This window comes from Melospiza melodia, chromosome 4, assembly GCF_035770615.1.
Source record: "Melospiza melodia melodia isolate bMelMel2 chromosome 4, bMelMel2.pri, whole genome shotgun sequence".
NCBI lineage: Eukaryota > Metazoa > Chordata > Aves > Passeriformes > Passerellidae > Melospiza > Melospiza melodia.
This window is the reverse complement of record NC_086197.1, coordinates 92,189,322-92,213,938: the sequence shown is the minus strand read 5'-3', so window position 1 is coordinate 92,213,938 and position 24,617 is coordinate 92,189,322. Positions and strand designations below refer to the sequence as shown.

At 38.4% G+C, this 24,617-nt stretch overlaps 1 protein-coding gene across 13 annotated transcripts in view; it reads left to right on the top strand.

Moving 5' to 3' along the window:
- Positions 1–24,617, top strand: part of MAGI2 (membrane associated guanylate kinase, WW and PDZ domain containing 2) — a 701,683-nt gene that overhangs the window by 400,460 nt on the left and 276,606 nt on the right. For all 13 annotated transcript variants that reach the window (XM_063155597.1, XM_063155590.1, XM_063155591.1 and 10 more), the window contains one exon: positions 7,524–7,643. In XM_063155597.1, the coding sequence (XP_063011667.1) occupies positions 7,524–7,643 (120 nt within the window). The remainder of the gene's footprint in view (positions 1–7,523; positions 7,644–24,617) is intronic.

Here is a 24,617-nt window from a genome sequence, read left to right as displayed (position 1 = left end):
CACAAAATGCAAAATTCAAATCCTTGCACTGTGTAAGAGTAAATCTGGATATGCCACAGTTCAAAGAAAATTCTCCAATATCTGTTTCAGTGCACAGCTTTTGTACTGCATTTCTTCTCTGGGTGCTTCTTGCTGGTTCCAGTGGTCCTCTCATAATTAATAAAATAAATTAACAAATACACAATGTTCCTACCCACAGTCTTTATCTAGAACTACTGTCATTTGCATCTCTCAGTTTTACTTTTCTGTTCAGCTCCAATATGACTTTATTTTACAGTGCATAAATTATCTTAGGGCTGTTCACTGTCTGTCACATTGCACAAAACCAAGAGAACAAATAAAAAACCCAGGCTGTGTTTAATCAGAGGCTCCTGTCTGCATATTGAATCTAAAAATAATTTTTTAAAAGTATTTGAAAGCATGTGTGCATCTGGAATCTAATAACCATGCTAACCACCAAGCAGGAGCTTATCTAGCCTACCTAATGCATATGTCTCAAGTTTGGAAATAATGAAGATCTAAAGAAACATTCAAAGAATGCATATTCCATAAAGGACATGCTTATCTGCTCCTATGTGCATTATAAATCTCAAATTCAGGAATTTGTTATTTCTGTTCCACACCATAAAATATAACACATTTGTCCTAAGAATTATGTGGTGCTGAAGAATGTGTGCACTACAACCCAGTGCACAGACCCTTAAGACTGCTTTTCAGTCTTATGTTTTGCTTCTTCAGCAAAAGTCAAAACATATCCAACAATGAATCCCAAATTATAATACAAACTGTGAAAAACCGTGGTTGAGGTTTTTGTTTTCTTTCTAAAGGTTTCTTTTCATGTGAATCAAATTCTCTACCTAAATTCGGTAGATTGAGCCATGTAGTTCATCTGTTATTTCTGCTGCTCTCAGTGAATGCAAATTATGCACAGGGATTGCAAAACTTCGTTTTTAGTTCGCATGAACTAAGCACCTAGACATGAAGCTTTTAGTTCTGTGATGAAGTATGGCTAAGCGCTTTTCACTTTCCTCTAAAACTTGATCGGAAAATCCAGGTGATAGTAAAGACAGCACTTCTTCAAAATAGCATCTGATTTTCCACTCTGTGTAGAGGTAACTTTGCAACTAATGCTGCAGTCTCAGAGCTCAGCAGCTGCTGAATGCCTCCTTTCACAGAATGATGGAGGTTGGCAGGGACCTCTGGAGATCATCTTGTCCAACCTCCTGCTCAAGCAGATTCACCTGCACCAGGCTGCACCTCCTTGTGTCCAGGCAGGTTTTGAATGTCTTCAGAGGGGACTCCACAGCCTCTCTGGGCAGCCTGTTCCACTGCTCTGTCCCCCTCACAATAAAGAAGCTTTTACTCATATTCAGGTGGAACTTCCTGAGTTTCAATCTATTCATTGACTCTTGTCCTGTCTCTGAACAGCACTGAGAAGAATCTGACCCCACCCTCCTAAGGCCTGCCCTAGAGATATTTTTATGCATTGATGAGATTCTCTCTCAGCTCTGTTCTTGCCTCACTAGAACATTCAGCATCTTTGCTAAATTTGAATTTATTAACACCCAGATCTTCTTCAGGAACACATTTGCCAAATATTAATGCAGTTGGAAACTATTACTCCTGAAAAACATTTTGAGGAATCTGTAATTCATTCCTTTGCTTCTGCAGCTTTTTTTTTTTATTTTTTTATTTTTTTTTTAATGGGAATACATCAGAGAAGTTGCTGGTATTGTACGCTTGGAAAGGGGAAACACTTCTATTTTTCATGACCATTGGCAGGAAGGGACTTATGCCATTGTGGTTTATGTTGTTGTTATGAGAATTGTCATAAACACTTGAAGCTTCTGGCTTTGTAATATGCCTAAAATCACTTTACTTGAAAATTATGTTTATTATTCTCTTCAGCTGGAAATTCAGTATATCAAGACAAATGTGATGCTTCTCTGCTTAGTGCAGTTCGTAATTTGACAAGATAGGTATAATTTCCCATACATTTCAGTTCTTCCCAGTAATCGTGTTCCAGAGTAATTTGGCAAACAAACAAAAGACCTAATTAAGTATTGTTGAATTTTTCTAAGGCAAAGTGTATACAAGGTCGTGGCAAGGGCTCAGCTGAAGTTTATTAAAGATTAGCAGTCTGTTTCTGCAGGAGGGATCCCTCCAGCTACTGCAATGGATGACAGCCTGGCAGACCATGCTCCACAACAAGCTGTTGTGCAGAGCAGATCTACAGAACAAATTCTCAGTAGAATGTCTCATCAAAGGCCTTCGTATATTAAAGACATTTTTCTCTTTGCATTTTGTTACATTTGGAAGAGATAAGCAGAACCAGACATTTTTCACTTCCATACATTTGGAAAATTGCTCTAGAAGTAGGTCATTGTGCAAAAATGACTGGATTGTTCCCCTGCTCTTCTTTTACACTGTAAATCCTTGTGGCAAAAACACACCTTTCCTTTTGAAATTACCTCATGCAGTAGGAACCAATCTGTGATTCCAAATATAAATCAGCTAAGTATGTATGAAGTGGATAGTGGTGTGCCAGGTTTGCCCTTAACAAAAAAAAAGTAAAAATTTAAATATTTATAACATGCTTGTATGCTTGGAGCATTGAAACCTGTGAGCCCAGTCTGTGAGTTGGTATGGGACCATGTAGGGAAGGCCTTTACTTCTATTTTCCTGACCATCATATAGACCAAGGGCACAGCTAGTACAATATTATCCTTGAGATGCTGGTAAAGACAGTAAAATGCAGATTATTTACTGCAAGGATGAAGTGTTCTTTAAAATATGTCTAAAGTACTGAGTTTTTCCTGTCACAGTTCTGGAAGCTTTGACTAATATTCATATTCTCATGCTGACAAATAAATAAATTTTCCTTTTTTTCTTTTCCATAACTACATTGAGTGAGCAAAGAAAAAAGGAAAAAAAAATAAGGGCCTTTCCTGCTTTTAAAAGTAGCAGAGCTAAACAGAGTCTGTGAAGACTCAGTGCCTCTAAGTAGTAGAAATATGTTCCAAGTCAGGCTGTGCACTCTGCTCCCAAATAAACACTAAAATGTTATAATTATGTAATTGAATACTGAGATTAAAAATAGACATAAATTCCTAGTTCTTCTCCTGCCTCTACAAACTGGTGCAGAGTTTTCCAACCCTGGAAGTCTTCTAGAATCAATAATTCTTTCCTTTTTTTACTAATAGAGGCAATCTGGACTGAACACTGTATGAACTGACCATTTTTCCAATCTGCACTAGAAGTCAACATAAAAGTTCCATTTATTTATTGTTCCCCTAGCTCATAAAAGAAGTATTTCAAAAATAGTTTATTGCTATTAAATTAACACTCTCCTTGTTTTTTAATAGAAGCAAAGATTTCTTACATGTCTAAGCACCTGCCCTCAGGTGCCTTAAACTCATTAAAAGAAAAACACTCTTTCAGATGCTATTTATGTAAACAGCATTTAATTCCTCTCCTGGGATATAGCACCATCCTACAACACACATGAGCATGGAAAGCCTGGACTCAAGTATAGAAAATCACCATAATTCCCCTGTGGAAGAGAAGAAACCAGCTGCAAAGGCAAAGGGTCTTTTTAAAACATGACAATAATAAAAATATATAGCACATACCTAAAATATCTCTAAAATGTACCAACCATACCTCTTAAAAATCTAAAAAAAATAGCTGCTCACTGAATGACCTTAATACATGTTTTGAGAGGAGATTGTTTCGTGAATGATGCAAGAATTGGTCATAAAATCAAGGAAAGTCAATACCAATCCAGATTTTGTAGACCAAGGTCCTGCAATTTCTAAGCTACCTACAGGTTGTGTGACAGCACTTTCATGACTGGACTGGTCGTGGTTACTTGTGAGCTTCTCATTTTATGTCTTCAGCTGCATCTATAAATTGCATTTGTCAGAAATATGCATAGTGCAAATACCCCTTGTTGGTTTTGGTCCTGAAATATCTAAAAGTATAATATTCTTTCATTATGGAATTCAGAGATAATTTTTTCATAGGTTACCTTGGTAACAAAATTGTAACTGAGTTCTTTTTGCATTAATGAAGGGCTAAATATTATAAGTAGCAGCAACTATGTCCTATTAAGCCTTGATGCTGCATAACAAAAGATGTATTTCTGTACAAATCTGAGGCTTGGAATTAGTCCTTTGTTTTAAGTCTTGAATCACCATAAGTTTTAGGCTTGCTTATCTGTCTATATGGAGGCAATTAAAGACAAAATCTATTAAGAAGTGTAGCTCTAGGTTAAAGGCAAGGAAAGGATTTTCTTGTAGTCCGTAAGACTGCTATATATGGATCTCATGTTCAGACCTTGATGGGTGTTTAAGATGCTCCAGTAGCTGTGTCCACCTCTGTAAATATGCATTAAAATTACAATGTCTATGGTGCTTACAGAAAACTATAAAGGATGGCAGAATTACTGTTAGCAACAACTCAGTTCCTCCAGGGTGAAGGAGTAAAAGAGGCAATAGCCATTGATTATTCCATTAGCCAGGGAGTTGCTTTAACCATTTCCAGGATCTCAGGTCCTCCAGCCTGAGGAAATGAGAACAGATGCAGGAGGGGAATGGGACTCAGCAAGATTTTATCAAGAGCAATAAAGTTCTTCAGGGGATGGAAGCTGCTGTAGCTGGCGTAGAGTCGCCCTGAATTCAAGCAGCTATTGATCATGGTTTGCTCCTTTCTCCATTTTTTTGTGGGAAGTTATAGGTCTGCAGTGCTCAGTACACAGTGCAGTGCAGGGCCCTTGGAGCTGGCTCCCTGAGTAGTGTAAGAGGATGGAACCATACAAGTGACAGTGTGTCCTGGGGTGACTTTATGATGCTTGCATCCCCCATCATCTGTTCTGTTTATGCTAGATATTAAGTTCTGCACCTTTAAGACTAGTTCCAACAGCGAAGGAGGAGAGAAGAAGTGCAGACTTGGTTATCAGAACACCCTAAACCAAGGCACAGTGTTATCTGCTGCTGTTGTCTAAGCAGATTAGATAGAATATTTAATTAATAGTTAATTAATGCAAGACATGCAAAAGGTATTATCATATCTCTACCATATCTGAAAAAAACATGACTCAGTAATGTAAGGGCAGAAAGATTAGGTCTTTAGCTTCCAAATTAAGAGAGGGATTCAGAATCTGAAATTTAGTCCATTACAGTTTTCTACATGAGTTGAACAAAGACTGTGACCAAAGCAGAGAAACACAGGAATAACCAAGTCTGTTGTTGGACCTCCTGTGAGACTTTGCCATCATCCATCATGAATGACTGCTGAATATCCACTTGTTTAAAACAAACCAGGGTGTATTAACACTAAATAGTATAAAATCATTTAAAATTTCAGTTGTGAGGGAGCTCTTTATATCATCTGATCCAAATTTTCACTCAAAGCAGGGCTAACATTTTCTGTAACTTGTATTTTTTCTTAATTGATAGACTAGTAATCCAAGCTTGTCTAAATTAAAAATATATTGAAAAAACAGTAAGTTATAGTTCTCATCTAATATGTGAGCTTCCTCCCTGTGCTGTGTCTGAAATAGTCTTGATTTGCCAGAGTGTTTTGTGAGGAAGATCCAGTTTCTGTCAATATTCTTTGATAGTGAAAAGTTTCTCAGGAGAGAGAACGCAGAACAAACATCTGATGTCTGTGCTGTTGGCAGAGCTCCCTGGAGCTCAGGGGCACACCAGAATCCCTGTGCTCCAATACAGTTCTCACAAAGGGCTGGAGATCTTTAGGGGTGCTGCTGCATCCCCAGCCATTAGATAATCTGTGGGAAATTAATTCAGCATGCTTATTGAAAATCCAAGGGTCTGAGGGCTTTAAAAATACCATCTCCAAAACACAAAGGTAAGCACAAAATCACGGAGTGGGTCAGGTTGGAGGGGACCACAGTGGGACATCTGTTCCAACCTCCCTGCTCCAGCAGGGCCATCCCAGAGCACATGGCCCGGGATTGCATCCAAATGGTTCTGAAATATCTCCCAGGAGGGAGACTCCCCACCCTCTCTGCGCAGCCCGTGCCAGTGCTTGGTCACTGCAGAGTGAAGTTCTTCCAAATGTTCAGATGGAATTGTGCATCAGACACTGCCTCGTGTCCTAGTGGCTGGCACCACTGAGCAGAGGCTGGCTTTGTCCCCTTGGCATTCCCTCTTTAGATAATTATGCACTCTTCCCTGGAGGATGAACAGGCCCAACTCCCTCAGCCTTTACTCATCAGAGGGATTTCAAGTCCCCCAGTCATGCTCATCACCCTCCACTGTATCCACCTCAAGAGCTCCACATCTCTCTTTCACTGAGGAGCTCAGAATTTTACTCCAGATGGACAGAGTACCCTAGAAAATAGTATGACAATTCCCAGATATTAAAGCCAGTTTTAGTTGTCAATATTGAGATGGGAAAGGAATTGGAGAAAATGAGGGAAGGGTCTTACAGATTTATCAAAATATATTTTCCATGTTAAGCACTGAAATGTTGTCTTGACAGTCTCATGCAGTCTTTGCCATGGACTTCAGGCTGTGTCTGAAGAGAAAAAGGTCTCCATGACAGGCAATGGAGTTAATCTAACACTTTCATGTCTCTGTGTCTTCAAGTAACAGAAAGGAGGTTGGACACGTTTTTAGCCACTTCCCACTGTCAACAGTCTTTAAACCAAACCCTACAAGTGTGATGTAATCAGTACAGTATGGATAAAAAATTGAGATGTTTCAAACACTCTGACACTGAGGAGAACCAAAAATACTTTCATTTCCAAATGGAATTTTGATACTTAATTAGTGGTTTCAGTCAAATCAGGGATAGCCTGACCACAATAAACTGGACCATTAGGAAATCAGGTCAGTTTTAGACTCTTCCCTGCTAACATCCCAACTTCTGCTAGCTAAGCCAAGTCACTTGTCAGGCTTTGTGTAATATTATCTGTCAGCTTTTACAGAGGTCTGTCATCCAGGGATGACAACAGAGGCAATAACTAAATATAAACACCTGTGCAGCTTGACAGCATGGTTAGCAGGTGATTTTAATCCCACAGGCCCTAAAGCCTAACCATTTGTCAAGTCCACTTATGGCACTGAAACAAGCAATGTGAATATAACCCTTACAAATGTACTTACAGAGCTGTTATTTTGTGTTCTAAGTAAATGTTTCAAATATCACAAAGCAGATTAATTGTAGAAAAGACTGTTTTGTGTTACCTCTGAATTCCTGATGTCACTAAGGAGCTTTCTAGTAATGTAAAAATAACAGCAGTATGATAGCTTTTCGTTAGTGAGAATAAATATAGATCCAAATAATATCTGGCACGATCTTAAGCATACATCTCATATACCTCTGTCAGCTTCAGCAAATAGAGCTGGATTGCTTTGAAAGCATCCTCATAAGGAAGATGTGCTATGTAAGATGTTGTGTAAGTGGTTTACTTTGTGACTTTTCCAAAGCTTTCAAAAAGATCATTCTGCATTTAGGCCATGTGCTTGACAGTGTGTCTTTCATCTTCCTAATAGGCACCACAAGGCCACATAAGGAGGGAGAAGTCCCTGGTGTGGACTATATTTTCATCACTGTTGAAGATTTTATGGAATTGGAGAAAAGTGGTGCTCTCCTAGAAAGTGGAACTTATGAAGGTAAGCAGGCTTTTACTGCTAAATTTGTGTCCTGTTTCCATTGTACTGTTTTCTCATTTGATGGAATTGCTCTGCTCTATCCTGTTACAAAGATGTCATTGCTACTGCTATCAGAAATTTGTGAAGAGCCATATGGCCATTCTGAAAATATTTTCATATATAAAATCTAAATGCAGATGAGTTCATTGTAATTTTAGTATATTATAGTGGTTAAGAGAAACATTGCATGTACTACATTGCATTTACAGGACAGAAACACTAGTACTTTACACCAAATACTCAAGGGCATTTCCACAGAATTTCAGCATACAGCTGCTTTCTTAACATAGGGCAAACACATTCCATAGCAGAAATCAAGTGTGAGGCTGACACTTTTCCTTTGCATGTTGGATCCTGCAATTGTCCATCTATATCAGAAGCTGAAACCTCACTATTTAAGTGACAGAGGAAGAATTTGCTATGTCATGTCTTATGGGCTTTATAAAGTTTTTGAAAAGAGCTCATTCATTTTGTAATATGGCAGAGGGATAGGGGCTGTCCTAATGTCTGTATTAGAAATCCTGCCTATGGGGCAAAGAGCCAGCAGCTTACTGCATGACTCTGCTTCCCAGGAGAACCAATGATTCATCTGATTTCAAACCTTTTCCAAAACACAGCTGTCCTGAAAGTGAAACTGTTGCAAAGAGGTGGGCAGTTACATTGCAGGGTATTTTAATAAAACCAGAATAATGATTCACTATTTTAAACCAGATGTTTCTTGCAAATATACTAGTATTTAAAGTAACTAGGTAATGGATAGTGTTTTTTACTGCAATATTCAGAGGGAACACCATTTATAGGCAAAATATGACCCATATACATGGGAATACCTGGGTGAGTAGAGCCATTTTACAGAAATCAGCCCCATATTTTCACCTTGTAGCAAAAAAAGCAATAAAGACCTTTTTGTCCTTACTTTGTCCCTGCCAAGAAAAGCATCTGAAGATACATAAGGAGCTATTCACCCCAAAAAAATCATTAGCTGTGTTATAAATAGCAGCAAAGAAGGCAATTTTTTCCCACCTAATCAGCACAAAGTACCCATTGTCCAGTAAATAAATTTTCGTTAAGAGTTATATCAATACAGAACTTGTAACAGAGATTTCCATTAAAGAAGGTCAAATAAAGGAAAGTATGTCATCTTTCAGGTTTCTACTTTTTTCACCACTGTCTGGCATGTAATGGTACAAGTTACCTAAACGTTAATGCAACACCACAATTTTACTTTTATCACAGGTCAATTTAATAACAAGCCTTTCTTGGACTGTCTTTTTGTTACCTTAGGTGTTTGAAAGTAACATTAGAGGAGCTTAAATGGAGCACAAGTCTGTCATTGCTTGACCATGTAATTTCATTAGTTTGCAGCAAGTTTGTAGAGATTGAACTGCTATGTTAAGTTAATTCACAGTGCTCTTCTGTCCCTCGAGGGATACTGAGATGTGTCTTTTAATACCAGCTACCAGAGCTGAGTGGACAGCAAGGTGAAATATTGGTTGAGGAAGTCTGCATAACTCCTCAAACCAGCTGAGCACCCAGCTGAAGAGGGGTCCAAAGCTGTGACTGTACAACATCTGCCAGGTCATTTGCTTATCACAGGTGACAAGTTCACTGAAGCCAGGAAATCAGAAGCGAAACTTACAGCTAACTAAACTCAACAGACCAATTCTGCCTAAATCCTGTCTTTGATTCCCAGATTTTCTAATCACCAGATGCTCATTATGGCAAAAAACAGATAATATATTATCTGCCTATGCCTTATGGCAAAAAATAGGTAACACATGAGAAAATATAGGTATTTTACAGATGCTGTTTTTCCTATTCCCACACAATCTTTTGGATATGACCACACAAATTTACACCTCCACAATTTCCTGGTTAATTCTTGACTGTTATGCCTTCTTTGGCAAAGAATTCTACTGATCATCCTGTCATAAGTTTTCCTGAGCACATTAGAACTTCAATGATTAAGTTTACTGGTAAAAATTAGGCCAACCAGAGCAAAGAAATTTTCTATTTCTATCATGAGGAGATGATTTTTGTGTTCTTGGTTAGATCAAGCAACTTCTTTGAGCATACATACTCTGGGAGACAAATTTTTTCTTATCAAGACTGGTTTTTATATTTATTAAACAAATCACTCTTCTTTTTAATTGTTCTCAGTATTAATAAATTGGTTTAAATGTTTATTTATTTAATTTTTGGTTTTAAGAAAATCATTCAGCATTTAGCTAAGTTTCTATGTAGAGTAGCTGAGTCAGTCTATGCTGATTATCTAAACACAACCGCTATGAACCAGTCAATCTCTACCAGAATAATGTTTTAAAGAAGGGATTTCTTATTCAGTTGAGATAAAAATTCAGACTGTACACCTGTGTTGTTTTTCATCACTTTTTGACTAGAAGGTTTGTTTCAGTCAATTTACTTTCTACTGTGTGAATTCGAAAGAGAATCAGGAACATCCAGGTAAGCCAGAGGAGAATGAGGTCAAGTGCAGACTTACCTGACACTGAGTGTTTGTATTGTTCCTTATAGAATCTGGTATTGTTGGGAAGGGATATTTTCTTATAGTAATGATAAAACCATTAAAACAATCTGAAATCTTTTGTTCTATTGTAGTAAATAAGAGTTGTGACTCCAACTTGGAGAGGATACAATCTAAAAGTGAAAGCAAAATGTATTCTTAGAAAGGTAGAATTGTATAGTTCTTTTTTTTCCTTGAAGCATACTTTTTTTTTTTTTTTGGTTTTAAAATAAATTTTTAAGTTATAAATTCTTTAGAATTAAAAATAGGATACTCTGTGACCTCCTTACTGCTTTAGGCTTTGGATACACCTTTCTTTGTCTACTGCTTTTGTGACAGCTGTGAATGACTGTAGTATTCCAAAGGGCTGTAGAAAAGCAATAGTACATTCAGGATCAAAAATCTACAATTCTCTTTTTTTAGCAGTTTTGCAAATGTGAAAATATTTCATTTCCGTAGGACTAAATGCATTATTATTTTGACCTTTTCTGCTTATGTCTTTTTGAGCAACTGCTGATAAGAAAGCTATCTTTATAGATATTAATTATTTTAGGCATACGTGATATTACATAAACAGTTGCTATGCTTTGCAGCTTACCTGTGGCTAAGTTCCCTGTCAGTCTAGATAATATTATTCAATGCAGAACAAGAGAAAGAATACAAGAGGCAGTTCCACTCTCAGTCAGATTAAAAATCAGAGTCACGTTAACTTTGGTGAGATTGTTACTGGGTTTTGAATTGGTAATAAAATTACAAATTTTATTATGCACATTTATCTAAAATCGAAATTTTTTATACACCAGCACCTTGCTATTTCAGACAGTGGATATTTGCCTGAAGCACATCAAACATTTATTTCAAGGTCTTTGTATAATAACACAACGAAAACCTAAAGGTTTCACTTTGTTTGCTTTTTAGTAGAATTTCAATTTACTGTGCTGATTAAAGAAATTCTGAATTGGCTCAAAATGATAACTTCATTATCCAACACACTTATTTAGATGACATAACCATGGTTCTGTAACCAGAGGAGGAGGTGTTCCTGTGCAGAATGAAAGCCACCGCCATGCAGACTCATGTAACGCAGGAAGACCCGCCCCACCAAAATAACCCACATTCCTTTCCTTATTTCTGGCATGAAGATCAAAGATGGTCCTTGAATTGACACAATGTGTAAATCTATAATATGCAGAATAGCAAAATCTGCGATGAACAGACAAACCTCTGGTAGGAGGTTTGGCTCAGCACACTGTCATCTCTCCAATGTGTCAAAACTTGCATGGAGACTCCATGGGTCACTGATATCAAATGTTGCTCCCACCTCCTTATTAGATCAGCAAAATTCTTAACCAGTGCAGCGTAGCAGTAGAATTAAAATGTACTTGAACTGTATTTTGCTTAAGAGTGTAAACACTCATTAACAGGAATGTAACAGCTTCAATGTTACCAAAACCCAGATATGTTAAGGCACATGATTGAAGGTTATAGTAAGACATCATTACAAAGTGTTAAAATGTAAGAGTTTAAGTGCAATGCATGCTATGGGTAGGATTGCCTCCTAAAAGTGACATATGTAGTGGCAGTACCAGAAATAAGAAGAGATGTTCAGTGTATAAATACTGTAAGAAAAGGAAACGTGGTTGTTGGCAATCCATAAGGATAGAAATGTATTTCAAATACATTAAGCAAGACGTATTTTAACAATGTGGAGCTCTATAACAAATGAAAACATGAAAAAGCCTGTTCATAACCATTAGATGTGGCAAAAATGAGAACAGAAACTGATTCGACCAGTACACTTACCACTAATGCATTAAGTAGAACTCTTTTTTTTATCAAATTTTTGTTTTCCTCAGAAAATCTCCATAAGAGTTTCTTTGTAAAACACATCTTATTTGCTTCTAGTATAATAATCATTAATTTATTCCATGAAAAGTAATTATTTTAGTTATATTGCCATTAATTTTGCCAAAAATCCACTTTTTATTATTTGATTGTTTGGAATTGTCTCAAATTCATTTGCTGGCAAAAATTCCAAGATCACTGAAGCTGTTTAACCCCTTACATGATCACGGACTTTCTTTGGCCCCACTGAATTCCATGGTAAATTTCCAGCTGACTTAAATGAAAACAGAATTTCACCTCTGTTTTTTTCACTGATGGACTATTATTTGGCAGAAGGGTGAGTTAGCTGGGATTTCCCTAACAATCCAAAAATCTGTAATTATTATATCTTAAAAAAAAACAGGTTGACTACATCCCACGGGTGAAACCTTGGTGTTTTGCATTACTTGATTATTCAAGGACAAAGCTTGCAGTTGTTGTGGGCACAGGTATAAAGGGCCAGCATTAGAATGAGCTCTTTTGGGGAAGGGAATGTGGGTGACAGCCAAAGTCTTGCCTGTGACTCTCCCAACAGCTGGCACATAAGCAGCACTGGGAGGTGCTCAGATTCCATTCACCTGGAGACAGTCCCCATGCTGTCTCCTTGAGAAGATATTAAGTTTTACACAGGCTTTCATTTCTTCTCTCAAGCCAAATTTAGCCTAAATGATCAAAACCCTTCTGTTCAGCTAATGCATTTTCAATTAACATTTCATTTTAATATCTGTAAATTTATAAAATGAGTTAAGGACTGTTCCATGTAGGCAATGGAGATTTTAATTACTGTATTGTGGTGATAATGGTTTTATAAAGTGCTGGTGTTTGATTCCAGTAGTTTTGATTCCATTCTTCCTTGTAAAAATTGTAAGGTATTCAAAATTCCACCCACTTACTGTGTGCAGTGTTCCCTTGTGTGCAGGACATCCTGAGCACTCCACAGCAGATGGATACAAAAGAAAATTAATCAACATAAAGATAATAAAATGCTACCCTCCTAAGACCTAAGCACAGTAGTTAATGAAATACTCTGATTTAAAATGGAAAACAAAGCATTCATGACGATAGATGCATAGAGACAAAAATAGTAGTCCTTCAAAAGCCATGTCTTTTAACAGCAGAAAGAGTTTTCAAGGGCATAGAAGAATGAGAAGAGATACTTGATAGTAAAAATCATATACTTGTTGAAGGTGCCTCTTGAAGAGGTAGATCTCGTATTAATATGATGTCAGCTTTTCACCCCCATATTCAGGGAACATGTAACTGTGGATATTTCAACATTTAGGAAGAAGAAAGAAGAAATCTTAGACAAAGAAGAAATCTTAGATAAAGTCAGGGACTTCTTGATCTGATTGGGTTCTTGCACGTGTTCTTTATTAGTAAGATTTTATGGGCTTTGTTTTAATGGGCAAGATTTTATTCTTAGGCCAGAGGGAGGAGTTGGATTTCATCAATAAATATGAAATGCAAAGAAAGTAAATGGTCAGAAGCTCCAAAATGTAATGGCAGTGAATATATCAACATGTATGATATTTTAAAAATTCATTTTAAGTCATGAAACATCATATTTACTATTTTTAATATTATAATTAAATATTTTGTCATTTTCCCAGGGAAGTAATAAGGAAGGAATCAAAATTGGATACATATAATTTCCCTTATATATGAAAAAATAGCCACTTCTAAAAATAATACTTTTGCATTGACAAGGGTGACCTTCATAATTTCTACAGTGCCTTTTTAAACTCTGAAAGGTTGGAGTAGTGTTGCACATTGTATACTTTGTGTCTGTTCTGAGGCTGCATGAATGCTCATCATTTTGACAATTGATATTCCGGGTGTGTGATTAGCAACAAGGTTCATGGTTAGAAGGTCGTGCCCTGTGGGCCAAGGCAGGTCATCACCCTCCACAGCACTGCTGGGAAGCTTAAAGATCCCTGAGCCTGCAGATCATATCAATAGGCAAATACTATTATTTCATAGAAGTTTAAGACATAGCCAGTTTTGATGTACTGCAAGAATGTAATCGGTAAGAAAAGATAACATCCAGGTGAGGTGTACATCATAATGTAGCATTAAAAAATGTCACCTGAGGACTACATGTGTCAGTACAGGTCAAGCCCATTCCCACAGGCATCCAAGAAGTAGAAGCTTAAGGAATAGGGTTTTATGCATCAAATTCAGAGAGTGGAGCCATTCAGCCTTTAATAAGACAGCATCCTCATCCAAAGAATTGATGGCTCCTTCATCCTGCATGCTTCCAGAGGAATCCAAGAGATCACTGGCTTCCCCACAGCTTCTGAAAGTGCTCAAGTGAAAGAAAACCAAAATTGGAGTTATCTCTGTCTCCAGGAGCATCTGTCAGCTCCACGCCCTGCCCAGCAGATAGCCATGGACTCTCTTGAGCTGTGTGAATTCAGGAGGCTGAGTGGGATGTACTTGTCTGAGCTGTGGTGCAGTCAGCATCTCGACTGAGCTCCCTGCCTGCCCTGCCAGACAGCTGGGCTGCCAAGGCAGAGGGTTCTAGGAGGCCAGAGCATTTCTGGCTATTCCAGGGTGCTGGCAGGGGGCAGGTGCTCCTCCTGAGTCAGTGTCCAGAGCCCCTCTCAATCACATGTGTCAGCACAAGGTCGCAGACTGAGCCACTGTCACCTGTGGCTTGGCAGAACCCATAATTCTGCTGGCTGGGGCTGCACAGTTCAACAGAGGCTGCACAGACATTCAGTTCATCTGATTTGGGATTTTTTGAGATTCTGTGACTGCTGCTAGCAGAAACTTAGCTCAGTTATTGGCTGGTGATTTTCCCAAGTGTCACCATCATATTTTCTGGAAAAATCCCTTTTCCAGGATTTCTTCTCCTGGGAAGCTGAGAAGCTTCAGAGAAAAAGGAAAACAATGTTATCTCATTTGCTTCTCCTGTGTTTTGCTACTTTGGAATGTGGTTGGAGATTGGTTATCCAACACATGAATTGTTTCTACTTAATGACCAATCCCAGTCAGGCTGTGTCGGAACTCTGGAAGGAGTCACAAGTTTTCATTAGTACCTTGTTAGGCCTTCTGTAAGTATCCTTTCTCTATTCTTTAGTATAGTTTTAGTATAGCATTCTTTAATATAATATCATAAAATAATAAATTAGCCTTCTAAGAACATAGAGTCAGATTCATCATTTCCTTCCCTTCGTCCAGGGGACCCTGAAATTACCACACACAAGAAAATCAGAAGGATGTATGTTCACCAGGCAGACAACAGTCTTCTTTCTCAGGTGTGTTCCCAGAATGTAGAGCTGGGAACACCTGTTGTGCCACCAGGTACAACAGAGCACAAATTATAGGGGTTCAGAAACCTTGAGTGCTCCAGAAACCTTGTATGCTCCTACAGGCTCTCTGAAACAACTGTCAACATACTTTAGTTTGTATCAAACCTAGATCAGCACCAAGATTATTTCAATTGCAGAAAAATCAAGAAAGAAATTTTGCTTTCATGCCTTTTCCCAAGCTGGGTTCACCTTGTATCAGCTGAGCCCAGGACCTCAGCCCTAATCTTTAGAATTCTGTATAGTTACTACCAGAAAACTATTAACAAACTGAAGTGTCCAGGCAAAAGTAATGCAAATTACCAGGAGAGCTGTAGGGAATAAATTTAGAGAACTCATCAGATAGGGCTTTGTTGAGTAATGATTGAGAATCTCAGAGAATTTAAAATGTGTGAACCCAATGGATGAATAAAGATAATTCAAAGTTGGGCAAATAAGTAACCAGGGCTAATGTGATGAAGCTGGAAAAGATTAACATTTCAATTTAATATTGGGGGGGAAAGTTCTCATACTGTGTGATTTAAAACCTAAAATAACCTCCAGAGGTGTAGATACAAGTTTAATCTTTTAGAAATTTTAAAAGTAGTTATTAGTAGAAACATTCCTGCACTAGTAGAAGGATTAATTAAAGGCTGTAGTATAGTACTGCATGTTTCAGTATAGTATATATTAATGCTGTCTGTGTGACACATTATGCTTTGATTGTGGGGTTTTTTTATAAAAGAGGTCACAACCAGTTCGTGTTTGCATTTGAGTTACATTTCTAAGTGAATTTTGCCTGCAGTATGTATAGTGTAGCTTTAGTTTAAATGCAAACAGGGTTGGGAAAAAAAAAGTCAAACTGTACAGCATGACTTTCCAGGCTATCACACTTATAAGCCACGTATACCTGTAGGTACTACAAAAGATGTAAAATAATTTAACATTCAAATTGCAAATCATTATGATGTGCTCTGCAGAAATGTTTTTCCACATTGCTCAGTTACAGAGATCTCCATTTTTCAGTACGTTACTGGAAACACACAATATTTGCTATATCCAGTTTTAATGTATTTCTCATGTTATGTTTTTGTGAAGGTGCTCTAGATTTTATATCCTCTTGGATACTCCACATTCATATTTATGATATTCCTCAATATTAAGCTTCATATCACCTTCTTGTATCAAATAGTATTCTGCTAAATACCATAAACTACAGTCCAAAAGTGTTTGGGAGGTTCTGAAAACAAATGGAGAAAATCCCCTTTCTGTTTTTCCCAGTCTCAGAATTTTCAAAAATTATTGAAGCCATTTTATTTTCTAAACTCAAGGTACTGAAGCTTCCACAATACAATTCTAATAATACCTTTCTATGAATCAAAAGACTATGCTTTTTCTGAGTACATTCTCTAAATCCTTCTTGCCTTTTTTTGAAGACTAAAAGTGTATTCTTTAGTCTTTGCTCTCTTGATCACAATTTTTCAAACATGATAGAAAATGGTCCCAAAACAACCACAAGCCATTTTCTGGGATTTTCAGGTACATCCTATCCAGTCCTATGGACTCACACATGTTTTGCACATTGGCTGATCTAATTAGTGCCTAATTTGATCCATCTGTACCATGGTAGTACCTGTTCCTGCCATCCTTTGGTCCTAAGCAAAGACCTGGATGGCCTGGGAGTGAGCAGCAGATTTTGCCAGTAAAGGCTGAGGAAATGACAGTATTGAGACTTTCACTGCGATAGATTATCCTTATTGAGACCTCCCTGCCATAGATTATCCTTTCCTACACTCTCCATCTCTTGGTCATCCATCACACTGTCCCATGTTCTCCTCAGTCTTCCTTTAGTTGCTGCTGTGGCTGTAGAAACCTCTCCTGTTGCTATTGTTGTGCTTTAGCAATTTCAATTTCACCTTTTCTTAGCCTTCCTGATTCTGCCCTGTGTATCCAGGAGCAATTCTCTATTTCTTATTGTTTGCCTGTTCATGCTTCTGCCTTCCTGACACACCTGCAGTGAGGAGTTTCCTGGGAGCAAAACCTACCTTTGTAGTCTTCCCTTGTTTGCACAATGTTCTATAAAATCAGTGTAAGGCCTCTCTATAATAGCAAGGATTGCAGTTTCTGTATTTCTGTTCTTTCAGCAGAAATGGCTTTGCAGCAAGATACAAAAAATTCCATTTTATGGCCTTGGATGGAATTGTAGGTTTGTTTTTTTTTTTTTAATCCTCACTTTGATTACTCTGCTTCAATAGCAAGGTATTGGAAAACTTTGCAGTCCTGCATGCAACCCTGGCCGTGGTTGCTATGGTGGACTCCAGACAGGTGAAAATAAGTGTGCATCTTTCTGCCTGCTGGCACCAAATAAGACAGGAAGGATCCTGTCTTGATGACCTTAAAATAATGAAGGACTTTGAGAGGAGTAGGTTGTGCCAAGTGCAAAATAATGCAGTATGAGTGTGGGAAGAAGGCCTGGATTTGTATGGTTAATTGAAAAGAAGGATTCAGCTACTCATACAGCTTTTTGTGCAATAGTGTTGCATTACTTCCCAAGTGAGCTAATTAAAGCAAGATAAAAGACCAAACACAAGCCCTAAAAGAAGTGTTTGTGTTTCAAAGCCAGGAGTTTCTGATTAAAAACAAAACAAAAAAACCCCTGAAGATACTAAAAACAAATGAGCAAAACCTTTCAAGTGTAGGGAAATCTGTATATTTGGTTTACACTGTTTTCAAAAATAATGGCTCTGTGTTTTACCTTGTGTAAATGAAAGCATAAGTAGAACTACAATGGAAGGTTCTCTACAAAAAAATAGTGGAGAAGCAATCAGAAATCAGGACCAAATATGCAGCTAGAGAATTAGATATAAAGCACAGGTGATGACCTACATTTACAGTTATTTTATTTTGTGCACAGAGGAAAAAATAGCCAGGAATATAGAATAGGTTTTAAAAGATACTACTGATGTAGCAGAAAACTACACCTGCATAAGTTCACCAGCACTGAAAGTGATGCAGGAGAGGTGCCACAGACTGCAAAATGAGTGACTCTTCAGAGATTGTGTTTCCAGACTCAGTTAAGGGTAAGTCTAATCTGTTTCAGTCATCACCAGGAGGAGACAGGATGCAAGATAGCCATGACCATGGCAGGTTGATATCTGACGTAGTTTAGAGCATCCTCAAGGCTGTTGAACATCAGAGGAATGCAAAGACAAAAATCTTGCTTTGATCTAAGTTCACCACCAAATTGTGTTGTGTGCTCTAAGTTCACCACCAAATTATATTATGTGCTCTTTCAGGACTATGGGAGAAAAAAATCTACAATTTAAAGAAAAAAAGTCCTGAAGGCCTTCTGAATCGCATAATGATGTGCCTGATAAGAATACTGAACTTCCAAATTGGTGACTGGGAATCCAATACTTTTACTGTCCATGGGTAGACACATTTGTGGGGTCTTCTACAGACATTGAGGTCAATTGTAAGGAAATTATATTGTTGTACTTCCTTCATGTCTTGTGCCTACGAATGCTCTTCCCTAGTAAGGTTTTAAGAGCTTTAGGTGAAAGAATTGTTGCTATTTGTATTTTTGTGGTGTCAGACAACCCCAGGTGTAGACCGGAAACCATTGCCTGGATACTGCAGAGGCAGAGAAAATAACAGAGAAAGCACATTCTTTTGTGAATTTTTGAGTTCATTTTAAGATGAAGGACAATAGATTACGGTGTGCAGGAGGGAAACCAGCTGAATGCCAAGCAGTGGATGTCCATAGACAAGTGGTTTGACTGCTTTCACAGCTGTACATTGGAACACTAGAGACGAAAGATGTGAGAGAGGTAAATAGAGGTATTGAAGAGGCAATGGGCACAAACATGTTCTGTCTGAATATCATAAAACACTTTTTACTGTGAAAGAGTCCAAGTGCTGGCACAGGTTACCCAAGGAGGTTGTGGAGTCTCCATCATTGGAGACATTGAAAAGCCATCTGGCCATGGGCACCCTGCTCCAAGTGACCCTCCCTAACCAGTGGGGTTGGACAAAATGATCCCTGCAAGTCCCGTCCAACTTCATCTGCCTGAAATTCATGACATCATAGTGTGGCTATGAATAATTCTTCCTGAGGGCATGTCAGGAGCAGCAGGAGCTACAAAGAGATTTTGTAAGAGCAGGTGCTAACAAGAACAGAAAAGGTAAAGCAAGTGCTGAGTTGAGTAAGGAGTTATGCAAGTGAGAAAATAATGTTGATAGGGAAAATAAGTGAGGCAGGGAAAGAGATGGGTGCTGTGATGAATAAAAGGCTGCTGGTAAATTAGTCAAAAGTGGCAGTGTTTAAAAGGAAGGTAAATACGGTGAGGATTGAACGGCTCTTGCAGCTGGGAGTGCAGCGTTCTCTCACTCTGAGGAGCTGGAAGATCTCACCACTGGGAAGATCTGGAACTGGTGTAGCTCACAGCTGCTCTCTTGCTCAATTTAATAAGAAATATGTTACATTAGTTTAATAACCTCATGTTAAAATGAGAGCAGCTGAATGATTTCACAACTTAAAGCTTCACTAGGAAAGTAAATTCACAACTAAAAAACCTTAAAGCATAGATTCTAGCATGAACAGTATTATTGTCAACATTTTTAATACTCTCTGTAAAAGAGAATTATATTCAGTGTGGTTCATAATAATTGCAAAGGATTTATCCAAAGCAAGTTGGTTTCCCATTTTCTACTGCAGTAGGCAGGATAGGCTGCATGCTATCACAAAATATCCCATTAACAGTCTTTTATGATAAGGTTTGAAAGGCTTTACACAGAGACAAAGGGGGAATGTGCAAGTCTTTCCTCCTCCCTTGCCCAGGCCTGTTGGAGACTCCACAGCAGAGGGTAGAGGCTCTGGAGCAGATCCTGCACTCTCACTGTTTTGAGGAGCACTTCATTTGCTGTGGATAGATTGAGTGTGGCAAGGGAAAGAGCATCCTCCTCACCGCACTGGCACTAGGGCTATGTCAGACTTGAGTTTTTCTTTACAAGCTAGACTTAACCCAAAGCTGCTGGCTGTTGTAACTTCATAATTGAGAGTCCTTTGAGAAAAATTCTATCTCACCTCCCTGTAGAGATTTTGGTTGCAGGTACTTGTGTTGGTAATCCCTAGCACACGTTTTATTGTCATATTGTTCCCAGCTGTATTTGGATACAAGTCTGCTGAGCATAAAAACTCCACAGCTAAAAGAAATAGAAATAAAATCTTCTGCAGGCTAACTGTTATCTTTGGAAAACCTCTACCTCTCCGTCTGAGAAAGGATAAAAATCTCTTGATCGATGAAAATTTAAATTAAAACTCTGATTGACTCAGCTGTGAAAATATAAAAGAGGACAGATGGTATAAAGATGTGCATGATTGTATGCTCAGTGGCAAAATTTAGCTGGAAAGAGAAAGGAGGGAAATCAAAAGGAAAGAAACAAAAGAAATGAAGGAGCTGCCCTTATGGCACTATTTAACAATTTCCCTTCATAATCTCACCTGGCAATGCCTTTTACAGTATAAGCTCCCAGCCTTTGGTGGCTCATTGCAGCCCCCACATTAAGGGGTTGCCATCAGTGTTAGAGTGGATTGTTCTACCTAAAGGAACAACCTTGAGACAAAGGCAAGTATGCTTGCAAAAGCAAAAGTTTGGTTTGGTACCCAGTGGTGCTTTTGTCTTTCCTTACTGGGATTGTACTGGAGGGTGAGGTAGAAACCACTAACAGGAACACAGTCAACAGGAGATGCTTTGTGAGGAGACTGAGCTGACCACAGCACAATAACCCTCTTGCCTCACCTTTAATGCAAACTCAGAGAAAAATATTCGTAGGAATTGTGAGATGAAAATTTGGTATTATCTTCTATGCTGAGGCTTAGGTTGAATCAGCTGGGGCAGAGCCTGCATCTGTGACCTTCAGGACTTTAAGCAGTCTTTACCTAAATTCTGTATGCTTTTTCAGTTTTATCAGTTATGAGTAATTTCCTGCATTCCAAACTATTTTTTGACCTTTGGTACTACTGCTTTTGCCAGTGAAAGTCACATGGGGGGAAAAAAAGAAAATCAGTCCAAGCTAAAGATTAAAAACGATCTCTTCTCCTAAGGAAAATCATTCTGGTTTTTGAAAGTTTCATCATTTCTCCTTATTGCACATATATAGTGTGTTTGGAGTCTTTATCTTAATGTTACAGGGCTTTTCACAGCCTAATTTTTACATGTGTCTTCAAATGGTGAAACAGCTAATATGAACTCTAGGGACCCTTTTTTGGAGTGTGGCAATCCAATCAGATAAGGAAGACTCAGGAAGAAACATGCATCATATAGGCAGTAAATTTTTTGAGACAGGTTTTTTACCCATGGAAATGCATTGTCCTGTCAAAATGCTGTTAATGTATAGAAAAAGTAGGGCAAGAAGGGGGTTGTTTTATTGCTTGAATGACAGGTTGCAGTTTCCACTGTTTTCAGCACTGTCTTAACTTTTCAACTTATAAGTATAATCTTTATTTGTAAAAAAAGAGTTGGGCAAAGCATAGTGATGTATTTTATAGTAGTCTTCATGCAGCTGACCTACAATCTACAAAATAATTACTGTGTGGATTAATCTCATTCTTTCCATTCCTCATTCCAAAGATGCTCCAAAATACATTGGTTTGTGAGACATTTACTTTCAGAAGTGACATTCCAAATAAACCATCAAGGCAGAAGAAGGTTAAGCAAACCAGCCACTTTCAATGCCTTCTCTGTATTTTTTGATTAGGTATTGAAAAAATTCTTCACAGCACCTCGACACCACCACAAAAGTGTGTGCATGGTACATGTTATGAAGACACACAGCATTCAATAAAATAAATATCAGATATCCTTCTTTCATTTCATTCTGTACATTTCCATTGTATGAATGAGTCAGGAATTCACCAGGAAAAATTGCATGTGACTGAGAGGTAACTGAGGGGTTATTTACATATTTATGTAACTTAAAGTCTTTAACCTTAGTGCTCCTAATCATCCCCTAGAGGAATTAAATTCTCTTCATTCTCTATATTGAGAATTTCAGTGCTTAACTTTGGGTGCACTAAATTGCAGGGCTCTTGCTGAAGGAGTTAAGTAGATGAGGTGAACACTCCTCCACAGCTGAAGACCTGTTTAAGATCCCAGAAGAGGCCCTTAGCAAAACAGGGACTGCATTCCAGGGCTGATGATCAAACAGAGGACCGGAAAACACATCAGTGTTTCAGTCTGTTGGGTACAGATACAGAGAGGAGCTACCATTTCCATCAATAGCCCTGATGAGCATAAATTCAGAGGAAGTCACTTCTGACATTCCCTAGGATTGCAAAAGCATCCTGACAGGTGGGGTCAGGTTCCAGGTTTACCCCTATCAGTAAAGCTGATATTCCTCAGTGCCAACCACTTTGGCGCTACAGAGGCTGAGATCTGACACACAGACTGCCACAGTCTGTCTGCTCCTCTTGTCTGGCACACACAGATGGGCACCCTCAAGATCACAGGCTCACAGAATTGCTTAGGCTGGAAGGTGCCTCTTCAGGTCATCTAGTGACCATCTTTGTGAATGAAGAGGGGGTGGCAAATATTTCCTACTTGGGCTTTAACAAAACTGTTTCCAACAACACTCTCATGGACAAGCTGGCAGAATACAGACAAGACAGCAGCCTGATGGATTGAAAACTGGCTGAACAGCTGGATCCAGAGGGTTGAGATGGGTGGTACGAAGTCAGGTTGGAGGTAAGACACTGGTGGTGTTATGCCAGGATTGATCCTGGGGCCGATACTCTTCCTCAAACATCCTCATTAATGGTCCAGAAAGTGGGACAGCATACCCTCTTCAAGTCTGTGGATAGTACAAAACTGGGAGTGACTGACATAGACACAGTGGTGTTACCATTCCAATGGATCTGAACAGGCTGGAGAATTAGACTGAGAGTAAATTCATGAAGTTCAGTAAAACTGAGGAGGAATACCTAGTGCAGCAGTACGTTATCCCCAGGCAGAGTTCCAAGCTTTCCAGCTGCAGTCTCACAAAAAGTCACCTCACCTGCCCAGCCTGTCTTTCCAAAAGAATCTGTACCCAGCCATTTCAGAAATGTACTTGCTGTTGCATCACGTGTCCGTTAGCTCAATGGCTCTAACTGTGTGTGGATTTCTGATTCCTCCTGTTGGCTTGCCCATGACATATCCATTACTGTCCAGCATTTCAGAGAGGCACTCAGACAGGTTCATTCACCAGAACAATCTCAAGATCGTTTCACGGGCACCTTCTTTCTTATGGACCTAGGCTTGAGGTGATTCCACTTCATAATTGGTTTTGTTGATTTCTGTGTCACTTCTCTTCCCATCTCCCCTGGCTCTTACCTTGCCTATTCCAACCTCAATTTTCTCACTTGCTTTTTGAGGAATCTCCACCTCTCCTGTAATTACCAGTTTAAAGCTCTCAATTTAGCCACCCTTGACACACACTGTGTGCTTCTGGTTGTATGCTTTGGACACAAGAACCTCCTCCCCAATTCTGCATCATTCTGTTTTTCCAAGAAAGGGATTCCAGACTTCTGCTGTTGTAAACTTATCAAGCTCTATCTCACAATCATAGTATATCTTGTTCTTATTTCATATTAAAATATTGCTCTAGAACATCACTCCTACATAGAAAATTACCTCTAATTTCAGGATTTTGTGCCTTATAAGCTAAATTCATTCACCTTTATGTCAATACTGAATTTCCTTTACATGACTCTTTGCTTTGGTAGATAATCAATGGTCTAAACATAATTTCCCTTTTAATTTTTGATATATCTTTGAGTGTGACTGATATCCAACATAGTTCCCATGTGGTATTGGAAGATATTACATATGACCTGTAATTATTGAGCTTTTCTGTAATAGTTTCTAGAGGCTACACAGGATAGACTACAATGTGTGAAATGGCATTAAAACTTATGTTTAAGTACCAGTTATTTTTTCATTTTACTCTTACATCACCCCTTGCAAACGTAGAATCTTTGTGTTCCACCTCATTCTCTTTCTGCTGAGCTGAATGAACCCACATTGGTTTAGTCACTTCCTGTGCAAGGGTTCATGCAAAACTCAAACTGAAGAGAGATCAGGTTCCCATTTTTTGACTTTAAAGTGTGTTTTAAAGCCCTGTATAATTTTGAGGTCAGAATAATAGCCCACTGTGTACTTGGATGTTTTTTTCCCTCTTTCCCTAATATTGATGTTTTAT